Below are 16957 nucleotides of genomic sequence, written 5' to 3'. Positions count from 1 at the left end.
GAGAGGCAGGCAGAGAGAGAGGGGGAATAAGGCTCCCTGCTGAGCAGAGAGCCCGATGCGGGGCTCGATCCCAGGACCCTGATATCATGACCTGAGCTGAAGGCAGAGGCTTAACCCACTGAGCCACCCAGGTGCCCCTAGAAAAGGGTATTCTTAATATATAAGGCACTACAGACTCATGGACTGAATCATGTCACCCCAAAAGTCACATGTTGAAGCCCTAACCCCTAGTGTGACTATATCTGGAGACAAGGGCTTCCTAATCCAATAGGACTGGGGTCCTTCTCAGAAGAGGAAGAGATAACAGAGACCTCTCTCTCTCTTCGCATGTGCACAGAAAAAAGGCAAACAGCAAGAAGGTGGCTGTGTGCAAGCCAGGCAGAGATGCCCCATCAGAAACCAGCTCTGTTGGTACCTTGATCTTGGACGTCCACCCAGACTCCAAAACCATTAGAAAATAAATTTCTATTGTTGAAGCCACCTAGTCTGTGGTGTTTTTGTTATGGCAATCCAAGCCGATGCATAGAGCACCTCTGGGGTTTCAAACATGTATAAATCAGAAGCTATTTATTCTTATTTCTTATTCGTATTAAGAATTCTTATTAAGAAATTCAAAACAGAGGGGCACCTGGGTGGCTCAGTGGGTTAAGCCTCTGCCTTTGGCTCGGGTCACGATCTCAGGGTCCTGGGATCGAGCCCCGAATCGAGCTCTCTGCTCAGCAGGGAGCCTGCTTCCCCCTCTCTCTCTGCCTGCCTCTCTGCCTGCTTGTGATCTCTCTGTCAAATAAATAAATAAAACCTCTAAAAAAAAAACAAAAACTAAACACAGACTGACAAGGATGGGTAGGGAGTGGACACAATGACTTCCAGAAAATGGCTTTTTAAAAAGTTTTATTTCAAGAACTTTGTTGTTTACTCTTATTTCAAAAAAAGGTGGGTCAAAGTACAAAAAAAAAGTCAGTTGAAATAAAAGCGTAGGTTTAGAAATCACAGCGGCAGAAGCAATGTACAGACAGCACAGACAAAACAACCCAACGTATGCGGTTCTGTTCAGGTTCTTTGCTTATTTTGTGTTTTCTCCCTCCTGTACAAAATACATCAAGGCATGCCATGAGACCAGAGAAAGAAAGCGTTTAACAAATGGTTACAAGAAATAGACTCTGTACAAGAGGAGGTCACGTTTCTTCCCCCGCCCCCCGCCCCCCATGCCCTTTCTTCTTGCTCTCCTTCAGGTGAGGTCATTCTGAAGACAGTTCACCTCCAAGTCCGCCTGGTCACCTTTGCCACCCTCGAGCTTGGGTGACATGGAGTTCTGGATGTTAAATGACTCCTCCTCTTTCAGGCAGGACTTGAGAGCTTCCTGGATTTTGTGGGGAGCACTGGGATCATCCTGGAAGAGGGAAAAGGGTGAGGGAGGGGCGGGAAGGAGACGGCGGATAGAGGGGGTCAAAGAACCACCCCCAGGCTTTGGAGATAAGAAAGAAAGAGACTCTAAGACTCGAACGAACCAAACGGATGCCTTTGCAGCCGCTTTCTAGGAAGGTCACCCTGAAAACTGCACGTCCTCTGACGGGAGGCCAGAGGTGTTTGTGCCCCTTACCAGCAGGGGTTTATCTACCAAGAGATGCTAACTTAAAAGGTGTTTCCTCAACCCACACCCGGGTGAGTCCCACTGCCTCAACAGGCCTGTCGTCCTTCGTGTCGGATGGGACTCGCGCTGCTGGTTCACCATCCGTTCCTGACAGGCACCAAGCCCTCCTGCCTACCTGGGTGTGTGTGCTGCCTGCAGCTCTCAGACCAGCTCCGGACCCGGACCTGAATTTGCTTGTTGCAGGCTTTCAGGAAACCCACAGCGGTCCACAGTCCCCCAGTTCTGCATTCTGGGCATTCTGAGCCATGCCCTGCCTTCCCACGGCTCTCTTCCTTCAGGGCCATCCAGGCATTACAGGCACACCTCATTTTCTTGTGCTTCATAGACACTGCATTTTTTTTTAAAAATACAAATTGAAGGTCGGTGGTAACCCTGGGTTGAGCAAGTCTATCGGCATCGTTTTCCAACACCGTTTGCTCATTTCCTGTCTCTGTGTCACACTTGGGTGATTCTCACAATATCTCAAACTTTTTCATTATTATTTTTATGTGATCTGTGATCAGTCATTATGACCCGCTGGAAGCTCAGACGATGGTTAGTCTTTAGCAAGAACGTGGTTTTAAATGAAGGTATGTACACTGTTTTGTTGGCCACTTACTACACTACAGTATGGTGTAAACCTGACTTTTACATGCACCGCGAAACAACTTTCCTTTTATTCGCTTTATTTTGCTATTTATTTATTGTGGTGGTCTGGAATTGAACCCACCGTATCTCGGAGATGGGCCTGCACACCCATGTGATTGGCGGGCCTCGGCTCTTTCTTAGGCACCCCAGATAGCTACTGTAAGTGCTTGGAGGTCTGCTGATCAGAGGCACGGGTGGTGAGAAGGGTAGGGAATGTTGCTCTCTGACCAGCTAGCTCAGATCTTTCTGACTTTGACCACTTCTGAAATCGAAGGGAATCATCATGCTTTGGGAGCAGGGCCTTCTCCGTACAACTGTGGTGAGTTCTTGCCCATGCTGACTGCTACCGAGTTTGACCCATTATGTCACTGGGTTGGGGTAGTGACTGGTTGGAAAGAAAGCAAAGTCTCCAGGCTCACACAGGACACTACAGGTATTCAAAAGGACTGTGTGTATACAAAAATCACTGTCCCCTCTCCTTGTCCCCAGCCTCACTTGGCACTTTTCCAGAAGACTCTCTTGAACCGAGCAGTATAGTAGAGTTTCAAAGCCCTCAGGAATGATTTCCAGACCACAGGGGAACACATGTTCCCCATTCCCAATGCCATAAGGGCCAGAAGAAATGAACTTCATACGGTATTGAGGCAGATTTCAGGCCCTTGGTATTTTCTATCATTGCTGGGAGAGATTTAGAAAAAAAAACTTCAATGACACACATATAGATGTAGTGAGATGGAAAGATCTCCCTGATATGTTAAGTATGTATATGCATTCACACACACACATACACACACATACACAGGCTGTATGGAGAGGAAAGTGGGATGAGGAAGAACTGTACTTTTCATGCCACGTACTTCTGTGCTGTTTGGGGAGAGACAATGGGCTTGGAAGCTTGAGAGCTGAGCCTTTAAAGATCCCAGGCATAGCAGACTTTGCATCACAGCAAATCTGGAGTAGGACAGGATGGCCCGTACTTGCCAAGCCTCTTACAAAGATGGGACTCACTTTCATGTTGTTCAACACCACCTCCCTCTGACTGTCCCACCCACCACCATCACACAGTCTTTGGGGGCAAACAGGCTTCGTGTGAGGAAAAGTAGATTGAGGGATGCCTACAGACATAGGCATCAAAGCTGCGAGGCCATGAAGGTGGGGGCCCAAATTAAGCGTGGCTCCTGGGATCTAGACAGATGAGAAAACGGACTTCTGGGCCCACAGGTGGGATGAGTATATTCTAAAAATAAAGAACACAGGTATCCAAACAATGCTATTAGACAAGCTAAGTACTTCCAACAAACAGGGCAGGTGAGGGAGTGTCTGAACCAAGACAGAGCTATGCTAGCCCAAGCGTCTCTGCCAGAACTGGATCCTAGCAAGCCTAGGGTTGCTGATTCCTTAGCAGAAGGCCCATCTGCCTTTGAAGTGCCAGAAATCCTTGAGGGCAAGGGAGCTGGCCCTCTAGTTGGCCTAAGTCCTGGGAACTGCTCCATGTTCCCCTTCCTGGCATCCCACCCCAGCCAAATGGGTATCCCTCAGGCCAGGAGCGGTGTGGGTTCAGGCCTGGAGTCCCACTTGTCCAGACACAAACCTCCCTCAGAAGGGGGCACGAAAGAAATAGAGCCTCGGAAGGAAGAAAGATTGAAATGGGGAGGGAGTGCAGAGAAGCACTAAGGGACACCACGAGATGTGCTAGTAAGGAATAAACTGAAATCCTGGAAGGTCTGTCGAATCTTGGGAACACCGTGTCACATCCGTGACATTCCATGGACAGCACCGCTGTGAGATCCAACGGGGCAGTGCGTGGCATTTGCCTGTGGATTTCAGGTGACATTAGCCACGCTGCGCTTCCCACACACTGGCCATTGCTCCTGGAGAACTTGCAGGCCTCCATAGCACAGGCAGAGGAGAACAGGCTCTCCCTTCCCTCCTGATGATCCTTTGAGGGGCTGGCTGTTTGGCTGCACACAGGCTCACGCAGCCACTGGCTCGCCTGCTGCAGAGCCCAGGTGAGGAGTAGCACTGGGCGACTGCAGGTGGGGAAGGAAGCGCCCGACAGGGCTTCACTTCGAACTAAAGTGGCAACCACCTGAACCGTCAGTGCCCACAAGGTCTTGAATATGATCAAGTCTGACTTGTAGGCTGGGTGGAGAGAATTAAGAGCTGAAGGGAGGAGATCCAGGGGTACACACCCTGCTGGACAGGAGAGTCATCCCCTCTCACACTCAGAGCTTTGGCAGAGAGGACAGGATGTCCCCTGGGGCACAAGTTGAGGGCAAGATGCCAGGTTGACACAACCTGCAAGATCCAGGAGGGGCGGGAGACCACCAGAGCCTCATCTTGCCCCTCCACTGAGGGATGTCCTGAGCACTACCCAGACCGCCCCTTCTCAGGTCCTTCTCAGGCAGAGTCCCCCATGGTGGACCAGCCCCTGCTCTGCTCCAGTTTTAAGCCTTATGGTATTCTGAACTCAAGGTCAGTGGGAGCCTTACTGGACACACACCGTACTTTCTACAAAGTCGGGTCAGTCAAGGAGAACTGGAAACCTTGGTATTGGCTCATGCCACCGAGACCTTCAAGAGGAGCTATTTCCTTCCCCTCCCTTTTTGGGAAGAGGCAAGTTGTCTGTCCACACCTGGGATGCCAGAACAATGTACGCATCAGAAACTTTCCTAAGGACCCTTGCTCTCTGGATAAGGAATACCGAGTCTGCAGGAACCACCGTACAGGTCTGGCGGGCTGCCCCATGCGTACAGTGGAACCAGGAACCACCACACAGGTCTGGCAGGCGACCTCACACGTACAGTGGAACCAGGAACCACCATACAGGTCTGGTGGGCTGCTGCACGCGTACGGCGGAACCAGAAGGCCCCGCTAGGCCATCTTTTGCCAGCATTCCACAAATGGCGACCACACGTGTACCACCTCGTGTGGCCAAATGAGGTAGGGATGGAGTGTATGGAGACGAGGGAGGCTCTTCCTGCCCTCAAGGTGCCTATCTCGAGGGCTGGTTAAAGTGCTGATCAATCTGAACGTTTATAAGACATCTGGCGTCCTGGGTTATTACATGGTCTTGAACGTATTAGTATCTCGGTGCATACCCAGTAAAATCGTATCTACTTCTCTACCCTTCGTATCAAAGACTTTAACAAATTATCCTAAACGAACCTCTTCGATTTCTTCTTTAAAGTCGACCCCTTTCCTCCTCCTCCACCAGGCCAAGTTCTTCCCTGGGGTTTGGTGAACAAGGTCACCTTTACTGTTATTCTCTCTTCCCCTCCTGGGGCTACACCATCCCCATCTATCAGAGGAAAACAGTGGTCTAGTTCCGTGCCGTCCCCACAGCAGCACAAGCCGCTCTTCTGCGCGCTTCCCAGCTGCAGGCAGCTTGTGAGTCTGAGTTTCGCTCCCTTATCCATGTATCGATGCCTTCACCGTGTGGTACGGGGCCTGTGTCACGTGCCGAAGTCCCGGGCTCGGATGTGACGTGATCTGGAGCTTGGGTGGTTTCTGCTTTATTTATGAAATTTTCTCTCACAGTACCCAGTACTTTCTTTACCGGTTAGTGTGGTCCGGAAGACACACTAGAAGGCCAGGATCTTTAGAAACTGCTCGACTGGGACCTTAAGTCTCAACTGATACTTACGAGCCCATCCTCCCAAGAACAGCATTTACCCCTAGACTTACTATTACACCAGTGCTCTGTGCCCTCCTCAGCTTTAACCAGCGCACATATGCCTCCTTGGACAGTGTAAAGGACACTGGTCCAGCCATCCTGAAGAGCAAACGCCATTCACTTCAGTGACCACAAGGACATCCCCTCACGATGAAAACAGTCTTTCTTCTCCATACAGAGAGCAGAAAGACACAGGGAAGGAAAAATCAGACTTCTAAAGTCTAGATAAAGCTAAAAATCCCGAGTCATCCTGGAAAAAGATCTCTGGTACCACCTACAGCTGCCTGTCAAGGAAGCGGCGCACCATCCCTGTCCTGTCCCACGTCACCACCCAAACTGGTCTCCCCATGCTCACCTCCAGAGCTGGGAGGAGCCGTTCCCAGCTTGGAAGTAGCCCAAAGACAAGAGCAGTGGCCTGGGCAGGCCTATGGATAAGGGAGAGGGTGGGGAAGACGAGTCACAGGTGACAGACAAGTCATCACGGGGAGCCAAGGTGCGGGCATGTGGAGTGGGGAAAGGAGGTACAGGGACTGTGGCAAAGTTTCCTTACGTTTGGGTGAGAGCCTTCGGCAATGGTGGAGAGGGAGAAGTTATCGTTGTGGAGCTCAGACGGGGTCCGGAATTTGCTGGTTGGGACAGAAGAGAGCAGTAAAAACGTGAGTGCGACGATCATGGCAAAGCCTGCCCAAAGCGTCGCGGGTCAAACGCTTATTTCATCAGACACCATGGACCGTAATAAGGAGTGCCATTATTTGATGCACCACGGAGGAAAAAAACTTCTGCCCCTTAAACCGTGACCCAGGAACTTTCTTATCACCTAGAGTTTTTATTATATACTGGAAGTGGCTCACGGAGACTTCAGATAAAGCACTGACAACGATATGAACAGCTCTGGCCAGGACCGTGACTGCCAGGCGGTTATAACCACATCGTGACTGCCATCTGGCCAACAGTGATGATCAGATACCAGTGATTGTGCGACGCAGTCCAATTTCAGAGACGCTAATATGCGGGGGAAAATGCGCATCTCAGAGGCAGTACACCGCAGCAGTATCTGTAGCACACGGAGGACATGGAGCGTGAGCCCAAAAGCAAGCAAGCACGCGCTGGGAAGTGAGGGTGGCAGGCTCGGAGCTGAAGGTGCCAAGGGGGCCAGGCTCTGTGCAGAACACAAAGCCTGCTGACGGAGGAAGGCCTAGAACGTGGCCCTGTCTCTGGCCACCACTCTTGCTTCTCCACTGCCCTGCCAGCTGCTCCTCTCTCCTGGCCTCCTCAGCAGCCACCCTGGTAGGTGGTCGCAGCATGGCCCTTTCCTCCCTCTGCCACCCAGGGTCCTGGCTGATGAGGACATGCACGGATCTGGCCCGCCTCAGCGCACAGGCACAATGGAGAGGCCCCCGCAGCGCTGGGACGGGTCGCTGAAAGGCTCCCGGCGGCCGCCCGCATCTGCACAGTGCAGGAGTTTACCCAGCAAAGGAGCAACAGATGGCCTTTTGTCCTTTTCCCAGGATCCCAGGGAAAGTACTTCGGGAGCATTCTCTGGAGGGAGTCTTGGTCAGCGGGGGAGGGGAGTAAGAGGGCAACAGGTCGAAAGGGGGGGCAGTTCTGCATCAACTGTCTCTCGGGCCCCCAGGAAGCTGAACTGCAACCTCCTCCTTTTGTGACTCCTGTGACACTTCAGAACATTCCTTACTTTGCTCAGGAACAGAGTGACTCTCTCACAGAGCGTAAGGCCACAGCCAAGTGTGCAAGGCCTGGACTTAAAGGGAAACACGTGTGGATCTCACATGCACATAACAGTCACTCCTCTGCTAAGAGAGAAGCCGGAAGGAGACTCTATTCCCATCTGGCCCTGAAAATCCACCACAGAGGAAGCCTAGCCTAGGCCCCTCCACCCCCAAAACTCGACTTAGGAGAGGTCAAGAGGACTTCCCTAAATCCCTTGCACTTCTGTCTGGACCAGGCGCCGACAAGCTGGGCACGGCAACGTGCTGCCCAAGCCCTTCTCTCCAGTGTTCAGTCAGGAGGAGTCGGGCCTGAGAGACGGCAGGTCTGAGGGGGCTGGGGTTACTCCTCGCAGTTCGTGAGCGAGATCCTCACACTGGCCGCGGCCAGCAAAGAGCCAGGGAGCAGGTGCAATCTGTTGCGGGAGGACTGAGCGCAGTAACGTACATGGGGGACCATGGCCAGGAGGGCGCTGGTGCCTTTCCCTTAAGCGCACTCCGTCACGGGGCGGGGGGGCACTGGGGACGGTGCCGGACAGTGTGCCCCAGGGGCTCAGGCCCTGCCACAATGCCAGCACATTCCGTGCAGGAAGGGATCAACCTGGGGGAGCCTCTGGGATGGACAACACAACTAGGGAGGCACAGCAGGTGCCAGGAACCCCCGTGGCCAGATCCGCTGGTCAGATGGAGGGGACAGCCGCAGGGGTGGGGTGGGGCTGGCGGACTCAGACTCACTTGGTCCTTCGCAGCTTGGTGTTCTCCGTCTTGAGCAGGTAGAGCTTCTTGGCGAAGAACACGGTCATCATGAAGAGCAGGAGCAGGACGAGGGCGGCTGAGCCGACGGCCACACACATCACCTGGAAGTCGGTGATGATGGACTCGCAGCGCATCCCCTTGTGCCAGATGTAGTCCTGTGTGTTGCACCTGGGGCAGCGACAGAGTGAGACTGAGGGGACAGGCCGGCGGCCATGGCAAGGGCCTGGCCCCTTCACCCCACATTTACCTCAGCAGCCCGTTCCCGTGAGGGTCTAGAGCAACTGCGGTGGAGGTTCTGTGTGACCACCACACGCAGTGGGCAGGACAGCGCTGGGGTCCAGGACATAAATGACACAACCAGAGTGCCGAGGGACGGAGTGAACAGGTCACTCACGTGACTGTTAAGGGACTGCGTGGAAGGGGGGTGGGAACCCTGGTTTTCTACCTTGCAGCCTTAAGGAGGACAATCATAGGATTCTCTCAGCTCCCCTGCCCTTGGCTCTGGGTGAAAAACAAGACTAATGGGACCTCTGGCTACAAAAGTAGTCAACCCACTCTACCCGGGAAAACCTCTCCTGGTGTTCTGCAGTCCCGTCTAGTTCACGAGGCTCCCCAGACGCTGAAATAGAAGGAAGTGACAGACAAGGACGAACACAAAGATGGATGTGTAGTCTCCTCCTCTCTCTACAGCCCCCCAAATTCTGCCCCTAAAGCTTCCTGTCCTATTACCATGAGAACAGTCATGAAAGCACAGTGAGAATCAACCCTCTGGGTGGGTTTCAGTCCTTTTGTTGAGTGACTTTCTCTTGCCCTTGGGGACATTCCCAGGCTCCAACTCTTCCAACGACATTGCTGTTTCCATGGGAACCAGGCTGCTTCAAAGAGGAAAGATGTGGAAGGATACAGAGGCAGGCAAAGGAGGGAGGACATGAACCTCAGGGTGAATGACAGACAAGAGAAAGGGGTCCAGAAAAGGGGAAATTATGCCTTGCCTCGGAGAACTGACTACTCCACGCCCGAAATAGTGTGCAGACATGACTAACAGGAAAGTCTTTCTTTTCCAACAGACGCTCTGCAGTCCTGGGAGGCTATCTGTCTGAGGGTAGTGGGCAAAGAAGATCCCACTAACCCACGGTTCTAGAAAAGTTCTGCCATAGCTCTGCTCATTTCCCTGCAGTGGGTCAGGGTGACAGAGACAAAGGCGTGCTGCAGTCTGCAACGGAGGGCTCGGCAGTCTCCTGTGAGTGGAATGCAAAACAGTTTCTGAGCCACAGCCGAGCCTGGGCATGCACAGCCTGAGGAGGGATCTCTGGGAGGGAGGACAGAGTGTGCCCCTGGGAGGGAAGGTGAGCAAGGGGAACCGGTGGGGGGACTTGTGGAAAAGCCCTCTGAGGCAGGACCCACTGGAGGATCCCCGGTCAGCACAGCCAGGCAGCTTACTGAGGACAAGCTTGCTTTCTCACTCAGGAGTCCCGAGAGCTCCAAGAGCTTCTGGGAACTTTGCTAGCTCTCCAGAGGCATCAAGGGCTCTCCATTTCATGCGGCGATGGCAAGACTACTTTGAAGGTGAAAAGCCAAGCCTCCAGCAGGATGGAAGACAATTATTTCACACAGAGATTTCAGAGCTCCCAGTGTAAATCCCACTAAGCATCACTATCGTCCCATTAACCAAGGCTTGAGGAGCAAAATCACAGGGTTTCCACATACTTCTGGTAGCCCTTACTGTTGCCATAATGTCTTGATGACAGTTCCTCCTTTTAGCAATGACTGGACAACTCCAATCGGAACTGTGTGGACACATTCTATATGACTGACCTTAATCATTTCATGATCGCTTATAGGAAAGAAGGAACTGGAAGTCAAGCTTTAATGCCAAAGGCACAACATTCACACTTTCTATATATTATTTTTCTATCGGAACATCAAGACCTGCAGAATTTGAATTCTTCACATACCTCCAAAAAGACCAAGAAAAAGAAACATCAGGAATGACACTTAGAGAAACATCTAGATTCCAGAAATGTTCCTCCTAGGACCAACAGAAACAAGTCCCAGAGCAATCTGGGGGTCCTACCCCACTTCCAGGATCTGTAAAGGATGGAGACAAGCAAACTACCCAGATCACTGCTGACTTGGGATTCTTCCAGAATAAGCCAGTGAGCTCTCCAGCAGGTTAATGACCTTGCCACGAGGGCAGGTGTATGATGTATTCCTGATGAGGCATGGGATGCTGGCTGCAGACAACATCCTTAGAGACACTAAACTCTCTGGGTCTTTAAAACATTCTGCGCTGGAGGACAAAGATTAAGTAGAAGGGAAAGAGCCACTACCCAAAGTCAAGGAACCCCACATCTGCTATGCCAGGAAAGATACTCTGCTTCACTTGATCTACTTGAGTGGCTGCTCTTAGGGTCTGCTCCTCACTGTGACTCTATACGTCCGCCCCCTACAGGTGCCCTGTGGGTAGACAGAGTCCACCTCCTACCACACATGTGTCTCAGAGGGCATGCTCAGAGGCCTTCTTTCCTCCAGAGCAGGCTTATAAGCCTACTCTTTGTGCTACTGTAGCCAAAACTCTCCAGTGGGACCCCTTGAGCCAGTAAAGGCTGCTTTCCAAAACCCTCAGAGAAGTCCCTTCATTTTGCCTTTATAGTTTAGTGCTTTGGTATAGGGCGCACACTTGGAGGAAATACAAAATCTTACTTCTGGGGAATCTCTCCTAGTGATGTCACAGGAGGTACATTTAAGAAGTAACTCCCTGTGGGAGACATTGTGTGAACATCTCTTGACCTGGGAATCCCAGGAGCCTCTTGGCTTGGCAACTCACTACCTCTTGGAAGTTGTGCCCATCATGTCCTCCTCTTTGCTGAGTAGGCCTCACATATGCTTTTCAGTTCTTTTATAAGTCCCTGTGCACCTGCCTGCCACACCCTTACCTGCAGAAGGCCCCTATGTTCTCCACCAGGTAGCACTGGCCGCCATTGTGACAGTAACTTGGGAAGAGGTCGCACACTGACCGGCAGGAGCCGTTATGCCGCACAAAGCCGCTGCGGCACTCAGTGCCATTCTCGCTTGGGGCCAGGTCCCTGCCTGGCTCTCCTGGGCGGGGCCTGAGGGCGATGCTGCTGCCAGGCACCATCCCCAGAGTATGCTGTGGGGGGACGGCATGCCACTGACTGGTTGGCTGGCCAGTCCCGGGCCCCAGACCAGGCTTCTCAGTGGGCACCAGAAGGTCACTTCCATCTTCCAGGTCTCCCCCTCCTGCTGCATCCTTGTCATTCTCCTCTTCCTCCTCCTCTTCCTCCAAGTCATCATAGAAAGATGTAGTGGGGTAGAAGTCAGATTCATCAAAGGGGGTGAAGTCATCGTATAAGTCAAGCAGGCTCCAGGAAGGGGTCTCTCCCCCACTATCGGGGTGGTGCTCTGAGGTTCCTGGCGACCCCGGGAAGCTCTCCAGGTCGGCGCCACGGCCCTCACCATCCAATCCTTCGAAGTAGTCGATGTCAATTATATCTGACGCCGGCTGGGGCTCCAGTGTGCCCTGAACGGGGAACGTGGGCTCTGGCCCATGTGGGTCATGTGTGCTGCCTCCCAGGTTCAGCCAAACCTCTAAGGGGCTCTCCTTGGGGAGTTCGGGGCCTGGACTCAGCTTGTCGTCAGGAGTGGGGGAGGGTGGTCCGCTGGCCTCTGTAGCCTCGGGGGTAACTGGGGGTATTGATGACTGTCCCAGGGCCTCCTCAGGAGCCGGGGGCGTGGCTGGAAGTGCCTGGGTGTCGCCGCTGCCCGCCTCTGCGGTCACTCCACCCAGGCCCGGGCTGTCGGCCTCTAGCCAGGCGGTGCCGGTCACTGCCGCGGACGCCTCCAGCGCCTCCTCTGGCCCGGCCCCAGGCCCCACCACAGCCGGCTGGCCGCCAGGTGCAGTCCATGAGGTCTCATCCTCCCCAGCAGCTGGTGGGCCGGCCTTCTCCCGCGTGCTGTTGGCACGCGGCTCCCACTCCAGGACGCTCTTCACCTGCTCTTCGGCCTCGACGGCGCTGCCCGCCTCACGCGCTGTGGGCGGGAGGGAGGGGGCACGACGTCAGGGCCCCGCCCCCCGCCGCGGCTCTCTCTCCCGGCCTCCCCGCCCACCCGAAGACTCCAGGACCAGGTTTCCCAAAGCCACGCCCCACCTTTAGGCCACGCCCCCAAGGCGGGGAACACCCGGCCCGACGTTTCCCGCTCAGGCCCCGCCCCTCAGGCGTCATGCCCCGCCCCCGACAAGGCCCGCAGTGTAAACCGGGCGGCCCCCACCTTCGGCCCCAGGCAGAGGTTCGACCCTCAGGACTCCACCCCACCGCCAGACCCCGCCCCGAAGTCGCACCCTCAAGGCCCCGCCCCACTCCAGGCCCCGCCCTGAGGTCGCATCCTCATGGCCCCATCACCTCCAGGTCCCGCCTCGAAGTCGCACCCTCACGCCCCGCCCACTCAGGCCCCTCCCCCAGCCGGCACCTCTGCCCACACACCCGGGTCGGGGCCGCCCCCCACCTCTCGGCCTCCCCCAAGTACCCCACCTCCTCGCGCGCCCCTTCCCCCGCCCCCGTCGCGAGCAAGGCGCTGCCCCGCCCCCTTGCCACAGCTCGCGAACTCCGCCTGTACCCGAGGCCAGCGGGACCCTGGCCCAGGGTGACTTGCGAGAGCCACTGGGGTCCCGGTCGCAGTCGGTACCTACCCGGCGCGGCCCCGGCGGCGAGGACCAGCGTGGCCCCCAGAAGCAGCAGCAGCAGCGGCGGCGGCCCCCGGCCCGGGCCCCCGCCCCCGGCTCGGCCCATGGCGCGGCGCGCTGACCGCTGTCCACGGTCTGACCGGCTGGCTGCGCCCTCGGCTCGCCGGCCGCCGCGCCTCCCGCCCGCGCTGCGGCCGTCTCAGCCCACGGTGGGCAGCGCGAGAAGCCGCATGCCGCCGCCGCCGTCCGCCGCTGTCCCCGGCGCGCCGCGCCTCCCCGCCTCCCGCGCCGCCGCTGCCGCGCTCAGCGCCGCCCCCACCCCGCCCGCCGCGCCCGCCCCGCCGCACGTAGCTCTGACGCCTGCCCTGCTCGGTCCGCCTGCCGTGGACAGACAGACCCCCGGCTCGGGACGCCGAGACAAACGGACGTGGAGTAGCGCGGGTGGGTGCGGAGCACAGCGCCGCGCGTGGCGTTAGCCGACAGGTGCACGGGCGGGAGAGCTGCGGAGCGGGCCCGCCCTCCCCGTGGAGGGCAGGCACGGACGCCCCCCCCACCTGCGAGGAACCCACCCGCCACGCGGCGAGCACGGAGGCGGGGGCCCAGACACCCGCAAGTTCGGGGCGGGGCTCGGGAGGGCCGCAGGGGGCGGAAGCCCGAGCTCGCGCTGTGGAAATGAGCCGAGTCTGGGGCGCACGGAGCCTCTCGGATTTCTGCGCCAATGCCGTGTTCGGGGCGGGGAAGGGTCTCGGGGACGTCTGCGGGTGCCCACGGGGGCGGGGCAGGCGCCGGCAGCGCCAGGCAAGGGGGCGAAGCCGACCGCCCAGGCTCTAATCGCATCAGACCTAATCCGTCCACAGCCAAAGCTCAGATCTCGTACAGCCAGGCCCTCCACAACGCATCCCAGGGGCAGGGGGCAAGACCCTTCTGAGACTACGGCTACTCCCGCCTTTCTTCTCTTCTCCTCGGGGCAGCCTGGGCAGCGCCTTTTAATCTTGGCCCCTTCCTCCCAGGATCCATTAACACCACCACCACCACCACCCCCAACACTCATGTGTCCCAGACCAGCAAACTCAAGGTCCTGGGCTGACCCAAGGAGCCAAGATCGCAGCCTAGGGACGCGTGGGCTCCAGGAGCGGTGTTAGACTAGTGTGCGGGCTGACCGAAGCTCAGTGTTCAGCCAGGGACCCCTCATCCCCAGAGACATGCTTGGTGGGGAGTTGTGGCCTAGTCCTGGTAGCTTATCCCGCAAAGCAACCACCCACCTCCTGGTGTGTTATTGACCCAAATGACATTCGGGGTCACCACCTTAGATGTGACACCCGTGGTATTTGAGAGACACTCCCATTTCTGTCCCTAGGGAGCCACATAGGTAACCAAGTTGGAGAATCTATCTCCTCACGTCCTAGTACGTGTCTCTGGATGGCGTTCCCTTGGTTCAAAGTGTGTTCCTTTCATAGACAGTCCTGTGACAGCAGCCTCTAAGGCAGGCTGGTGTTCCCTGCCCTCCAAGTCTGCCTGGAAAACGGGCTCAGAAAGCTCGGTTCCATTACCTCTCCCCTCTGCGAAGCCTTCCCAGCCTCCCGGTGATATCGTCTGTCTACAGCAATTCCCCACTAGACTGTGGAGCACACTGAGTGCACAGGACCAGGCGCTGGGAGGTTCTGGAAGGGCGGGAGAAGCAAACATGCACCAGGGACAACCAGATACTCCCACCACAGAACGTGGGTCTGGAGCTTCCTGCTAAGGGGCTGACTTCGCGAGGTTCTTTCCATGGCTTCATGCTGCCTCTGGGGACAGTAAATACCGGTTTGGAATACAGCCTTCTCCGAGCAGAGGGTCAGGCTGGGCTTTGCACTTACTGGCTGGCCACAGAGGCACTAACGCACCCTCCAACCCCATCTCTGCTTCCCTTGTCTGTGGCTTACCTCCGTATTTTCTTTTTTGGCCTATGTACAAGTCTGTGTTCCTCTACTTGGGTCTGACTCTTGGGTGGTGGTTGTGAGAGTGGAGACGTGCCTACCTCCTCCTTCCCCAGGTGGGTCTGTCGGGGAATGAGGCCTCACCAATGGGGCCTTGACAGCTGGGGCATGAGGACCACTCCTGTGTTTTTCACAGGAGGTTCTGAATGGGACCCTTCTCCCATTTCTCTGTTAAAACTCCAGCTACTCCAGTTTCTCATTTTAATATATTTTATTGAATATTTAAATATATTCTTTTAAGTTCAATTAAAAAAACAATTTTTAGGTAGGCTCCATGCCCAATGTGGGGTCTGCACTCACCACCCTGAGATCAAATCACATGCTCCACCCTCTCAGCCGGCCAGGCTGGCTTCAATTTAATTTTTGAATTATAAAACGCATAGTGTATAAAATAAAATATGAAACGTCGCCTTCAATGACCTCCTTCCCTAACTTGGGGACAAATTCTTTTAACCACTTTCTTCATTTGGGATCCTAAACCAATGGTTGCCATTCACGTTCATTCTGATTCCCCCTAGACCTCAGAACGGAGCACGGCACACCAGGTTTGGAGACGCCTTGAGATGAATGGAGAAGCTTATCAGGCAATGGAGTGTGACAGGAAAAGCAGGATTCGGCATCAGCTCTTCGTGACCTTGGGAGTCAGTAACCCGTCTCCTTTATGAGACAGTGGTAGCCACAGTGTCCAGGGACTGCACTACTTTTTCTGGGCACAGGGGTTAGGGTGGGCCAAATAAGAGATCTAAGACATAGGAACTACAGAGTCAAAGAAAGGGATATTAACCCCTGTCTAGAGCCCACACCCATGTCCCCACATCCAAGTCTTGTGCATTTGGGCATCAGGGATGCTTTTGTGAGGCGATGGCTTCCACATGCCTCTGAGGTTCCTGTTGGGTTTGGCAACCTGCCTCCAGCACCAAGGCAGGCACAAGGCCCATTGCCATGGCTACAGCCTGCCTCCTTGGGCACAGAAAGCCTCTAGCTTAACTAGGGGCTGCTGTCCAGGGCAGGAGCTGCTCCAGTTGCCATGGTTGGGGCATACTTCAGTCTGAACAGGAAGCTGAGTGGTTCCAGGCTTTAAGTCCTTAGTAGTAACTACTAACATTTCTGTGAGTCTTTAGTCTTCCTAGTACTCTGATTTGTCAAATATCGTAACCATTTTGCACATTTGCAAACTGACACTGAGATCATGCTAATGATGTGGTAAGGCCAGGACTTGAGCCAAGATCTTGATTTCAAACCTTTTCATCCTTGCTTCTTAATTTCAAGAGGAATCGGGATGCAGAGGTCAGGCCTCACTTGGCAGAATCGAAGGCTAGCCTCTCTCCCCAACCCCTGCACCTACACCTGGGCATTTAAGAGTCAATGCCATGATTTCATACGGGGTACAAGATGGCAATAATCCCAACTCATGTCCCAGGTCAGTCAGAAAGGGCCACCTAGTGTGGCCTCTCCCCTGTCAGGAGAGATCGGGACTACAAGGCAGTCAGCTCTGACCATTTTTGGTGATGGGCTGCTGCTAGTGGACCTTCTTGCAGCATTACCGGGAGGAAGGGGAGAGCCAAGAGTCAGGGGCCCGGGTTATGTGCGCTGACAAGCCCCTGCTCGCTGTAAGAACTCTGGATTCTCAGTTGCACGAGTACTCTCCTAGAAAGGCCTGTCCCAACCTGGAGGTGGTCATCTTGTCCAGGCAATGGGTCTGCTGCAAGATTAAAGAAGCCCCTGAATTTCATTCCCCCAAAGCCAAGTCAGTTGGGAGAGAGCTACACAGCATAAGTCAACACAGCCTCAGACATGCAGCAGCTAGGCTGGTCTGCAGGAAGTCCTTCTGTCTCAGCCAGC

General features: G+C 55.0%; 1 protein-coding gene across 1 annotated transcript; it reads right to left on the bottom strand.

Moving 5' to 3' along the window:
• Nucleotides 1-875: 875 nt before the first annotated feature.
• CSPG5 (chondroitin sulfate proteoglycan 5) lies at nucleotides 876-13373 on the bottom strand. Its single transcript, XM_080826787.1, has 5 exons — nucleotides 13143-13373; nucleotides 11371-12484; nucleotides 8414-8602; nucleotides 6505-6580; nucleotides 876-1390 (listed from the first exon to the last, which is right to left on the bottom strand). Exons 1-5 carry the CDS (start codon nucleotides 13240-13242, stop codon nucleotides 1229-1231), a joined length of 1641 nt encoding a protein of 546 aa, XP_080682913.1. The 5' UTR covers nucleotides 13243-13373; the 3' UTR covers nucleotides 876-1228.
• Nucleotides 13374-16957: the final 3584 nt, after the last annotated feature.

This window comes from Martes martes, assembly GCF_963455335.1.
Source record: "Martes martes genome assembly, chromosome: 1".
Lineage (NCBI taxonomy): Eukaryota > Metazoa > Chordata > Mammalia > Carnivora > Mustelidae > Martes > Martes martes.
This window is presented reverse-complemented; position numbering and strand designations above follow the sequence as displayed.

What these genes read in the sequence shown, in the direction of transcription:
- CSPG5 (XM_080826787.1), bottom strand. Translation starts at nt 13,242, where the DNA reads ATGGGCCGAGCCGGGGGCGGGGGCCCGGGCCGGGGGCCGCCGCCGCTG. An exon ending in CGCCGCCGGGGCCGCGCCGG is followed by an intron (nt 12,485 to 13,142) that starts GTAGGTACCGAC and finishes TCCCGCCCACAG; the next exon opens with CGCGTGAGGCGGGCAGCGCC. An exon ending in ACCAAGCTGCGAAGGACCAA is followed by an intron (nt 6,581 to 8,413) that starts GTGAGTCTGAGT and finishes TGTCCCAACCAG; the next exon opens with CAAATTCCGGACCCCGTCTG.